This window comes from Coffea arabica, chromosome 11e (genome assembly GCF_036785885.1).
Source record: "Coffea arabica cultivar ET-39 chromosome 11e, Coffea Arabica ET-39 HiFi, whole genome shotgun sequence".
NCBI lineage: Eukaryota > Viridiplantae > Streptophyta > Magnoliopsida > Gentianales > Rubiaceae > Coffea > Coffea arabica.
The window spans coordinates 28,579,965-28,584,302 of NC_092331.1; the positions used below are offsets into that span (position 1 = coordinate 28,579,965).

A 4,338-nucleotide genomic window follows, 5' to 3' on the forward strand; every position below is an offset into this window, starting at 1 on the left:
CACCACAGCCAAAACTACTGTATTGGGATAGGCATAAGTATGGCGGCACTCACACCGCCGATGGCAGTTAGCAGGACTCCAATGCACGACAGCTCCTCCTGGCCGAATCTGGTATCTAATCAAAGGTAATGGGGCATGGGGCTGCACGCCAACCTGACTATCACTAGGACCACTATGTCCGTCCATCCTACACAAAGTGTAGATAAAACTTAAGTACCCTTAAGGGAAAATGATCAAATATAATCCTTAAGTCGAAAATTCCTAACACGCCCAGGCCAATTCAAACCTAGGCTCTGATACCACCTGTGACAGCCCCACCATTCCCTAGGGCGAACCCTAGGATATCAGCGGACTGCCTGCCCAACTCTCGTCGGGGCTCGGTCGATCAAAGAACTAGCAACTCAAGAAAACTGATGAATATCATCAAAGCAAAGAGTGCAAACCCTAATGGAAATATAATTGCCACGCCAACTTTCCAAACTTAGAATATGGACTAAATGTCAAACTTACCACTCCATACTTAATTTACATAACATACGTCGAACTTATAAATTCAAACTTACAAGAGTCAAAAGTAAGGTCTTCTAACCAAAATTAGTACAAGCCACAAATACAAGCTCAAGACAAAAGTTAAACTATGAAAGTTCTTGGCCATAATTCCATCCTCGATCTGTTAAGGAAAACAAAAGGAATAGGGTGAGTTAAAACTCAGTGAGGTTCCAAGTAAACACGTAAGCACATAGCCAAATAAAGGCATAATGTAGACAAGTAAGCACCATATTGTACTATAACAATTTAATCACAATTCAATTCAAGGATACGGGGTGGCTTCCAAAAGACAAATCCACTTGAGCTTGATCATGCGAGAATCCGTTGATTCTCCGTCAACGTTTGCATTTAAGAATACAATGTCTGTAGAACACCACTTTCTCCAATTTCCGTCCACCAGTCAACCTCCTTACCGGGCCTGAACACCACAAACAGTAAGTAGGTGATACTCGAGTATACCAGTTTTTAGTTTTTAGTAAACAGTTCTCAGGATTTATTGATTTTCTCGATCAAGCCCTTACTGGATCGATACAACTGACTCACCTATGAGGTTGGGTACCCAAACAGTAGCTGTAGTTGATGGGGTATCACCCAAACAATTCATACACAGTCACATATAGAGAAATTACATCTCATAATAGCAGTATACAGAGCCTCAGTTGAATCGAGGGAGGTCGAGTGGGATAAAGTACACGCTCGCCTCAATTTTTATTAAAACAATGTTTGGCTCAAACAGTCGCAAATCAAGTATTCAGATATTTCACATAGATAATTAACAAGCAGTGGAACACTCACCTGTCAAGCAATGCAGTGATCAAACGTCAATTCCTTTGGTTACGATCACCTCTGTTTCCCAATCCTAGGGCAACGAGTGAAATCGTTAACAATCTAGGTTCATTTCCAACCCAAATGTGCGTTCATAAGGTGACAAATGAGTAGTTAAATCTACTCAATTCACCACGTAAGTTAGGCCACCAAAAGAAACCAAAACAGTCCATTTCTTACCCAAAAACAACCACTTGCCTTGCTTAATTTCCATTTAAACTCACACAAAGCCTTAAACCAATGTTTATTCAAGTTTCTTAGGCTTAAATAAGGTGGAAATGAACCACAAAATCAATGAGAAACCTCTCCTACAAAACCAGTCGACCAAGAGTAAACAAAACAGTCCACTAATTCACTTATCTCACCAACCTTCATCCTTTCATTGTAGTTAACTTAAACATCATACCAAGTGTTATATTTAACTCAAAAAGGGTTTGTTAACACTTCAAGAAAAACCATGAACAAAGCTAAAACATTTCATCAAACACATGGTATGCCAACCAACCAACCCTACTACCACCTGTTTAGTTCAAGAAGTTTCACCACAAATATCATCCAAACAGCTTCCAGTTTGCCATCAAAACTTAAAACATATGATATAACACCTTAAAACTAAGATTTAAAGATCATTTACCTTCCTTAAGTGAGGCTTGAATCACCAAAATAAACCACCAAAACCAAAGCTCCAAGCTTGCAACACATACTAGGGTTGAAGGTTGTTCACTCCACTAACTCAATCTCTTTCTCTTTTGGTTTTTTCTCAAGATCAAACTAGAGTTTTAAAACAAGAAGATAGAGTTTTCTTCCTTCCCTTGGAAGCATCAAGAGGTTCGGCCATAAGGAGGATAAAATGGAGCAAAGTTGGTTTAAATTTCCTCTAATCCTTTGGTCAAACAAGATGTGTGATTAGGGTTTGGCCACCTGGCCCAATCTTGGCCCTTTCTTCCCTTAATCTTTTGACTAATGATGTTTCTACCCTCCAAATGTACCAATGCCTATTTAACACCTCTAAACTATCATATAAAGTCCCAACCACTAATAAAAAGACATTTGGTCAAAGTATATGTGCTGAAATAAAATAATACCAAGTCAAGCAAATGTTTTAATTCAAGTAAAAGATAATGAAATGCAATGCAAGGGAAATGTTATAATGCATGTAGAATGCAATGTAAGGACATGTTATAAGTGATTTAAATCTTAGGGCAAGGCATATAGTTTAGGAGAATTATGTTTTAAAGTGAGGGCTCTTACACTCTCTTCCCTTTAAAGAATTTCGTTCTCGAAATTCTCACCTTGATCACTGAATAGCTCAGGATACTTCCACTTCCCAAATAGCTTCCTCTACCTCATGATTTCTCCGCAAAACCTTTACCAAGGGTATTTGTTTAGTCCTTAATTCCTTTACTTTTCGATCTAAGATCTGTACCGGCCTTTCTTCGTAAGTCAGCGATTCGTCAATGTCAATTTCTTCTGGGTTCAGTACATGAGTGGGGTCTGGACGATACTTCTTCAACATAGAAACGTGAAACACGTCATGGATCCTGGATAGATTTGCTGGTAATTCCAACCGGTAAGCCATATTCCTTACTCGTTGAAGAATTTCTAAAGGTCCTATATATCTCAGTTGAAGCTTCTTTCCTTTTCCCGCCGTGAGACTTCGAAGTGGTGTGACCTTTAGAAATACCTTGTCTCCAACTTCAAACTCCAAATCCTTTCGTCGATTATCGGCGTAGCTCTTCTGTCGACTTTGCGCTGTCTGAAGCCTCTAATGTATCACTTTCACCTTCTCATACGCATCCTCGATCCATGGTACTGCAGTTGGGTCTAAAACCTTTCTTTCTTCTATTTCATCCCAGTATATTGGTGATCGGCACTTTCTTCCATAAAGAGCTTCATACGGTGCCATTTGTATGGAGGAATGATAACTATTATTGTACGCAAATTCGACTAACACCATATACTATCCCCAGCTTCCACCAAAATCCAAGATACAAGTCCTTAGCATGTTCTCAAGTGTCTGAAAGGTTCTTTCTGATTGTCCATCAATTTGGGGATGATAAGTAGCACTAAAGTTCGACTTGGTCCCTAAAGCTCCTTGTAACTGTTGCCAGAAATGAGACATGAACCATGGATCTCTATCAGAAACAATGCTTACTGGAATACCATGCAATCTCACTATTTCATCCATGTATAGTTGGGCCAATTTCTCCAAGGAGTATCTCATATTTATAGGCAAGAAATGAGCAGACTTGGTTAACCTGTCTATTATTACCCAAACGGCGTCGGACCTTTCTGGGTACGGGGTAACCCTGATACGAAATCCATGGTAATATGTTCCTATTTCCACTCAGGGATTTCAAGAGGTTGTGGAAGACCTGAGGGTTTCTGACGTTCAGCTTTCACTTACTGGCACACTAAACACTTTTGGACAAACTGAGCAATTTCTTTCTTCATTTTATCCCACCAATACAGTCTCCTCAAATCCTGATACATTTTACTGCTTTCGGGATATACTGTATATTTAGATCGATGTGCCTCCTCCAAAATCTCTCTTTTTATCACTTTATCTTGCGTACCACTATTCGATCACGAAATTTCAAGATACCCTCGGAACTCACATTAAAGTTTGAGATTTTCCCTTTTTGCACTTTTTCTACCCATTTTTGCACCATCTGGTCATTCTTCTGAGCTTCTTTAATTCGGTCCAACAGATTAGATCTCACCATGATATTGCCCAAGATTACTCTTTGTCGGTCCAACCGTGGATTCCATTCACTCACTTTTTCCAACAAATTCCATTCTTTGACCATTAATCGAGCTACTTGAATTTTTCGACTTAAGGCATCCGCTACAAAATTGACCTTCTCCGAGTGGTAGTTAATTGTACAGTCATAATTCTCAAGAAATTTCACCCATCGACGTTGTCTCAAGTTTAGCTCCTTTTGAGAGAATAGATATTTCAAA

The 4,338-nt window shown here is 39.3% G+C and overlaps 1 protein-coding gene across 1 annotated transcript; it reads right to left on the bottom strand.

Annotated features, from left to right (window-relative positions):
- Nucleotides 1-2,683: 2,683 nt before the first annotated feature.
- On the bottom strand, nt 2,684-3,280 carry LOC113718189 (uncharacterized). The gene is made up of 2 exons (XM_027243109.2): nt 3,158-3,280; nt 2,684-3,046 (listed from the first exon to the last, which is right to left on the bottom strand). Exons 1-2 carry the CDS (start codon nt 3,278-3,280, stop codon nt 2,684-2,686), a joined length of 486 nt encoding a protein of 161 aa, XP_027098910.2.
- Between the last annotated feature and the right edge of the window lie 1,058 nt (nt 3,281-4,338).

Excerpts from the sequence above, each read along its gene's own strand:
- LOC113718189 (XM_027243109.2), bottom strand. The coding sequence starts at position 3,280 with ATGGCACCGTATGAAGCTCTTTATGGAAGAAAGTGCCGATCACCAATA. Across the intron at positions 3,047-3,157 it reads TCGAGGATGCGTATGAGAAG|GTCACACCACTTCGAAGTCT; the intron begins GTGAAAGTGATA and ends GTATTTCTAAAG.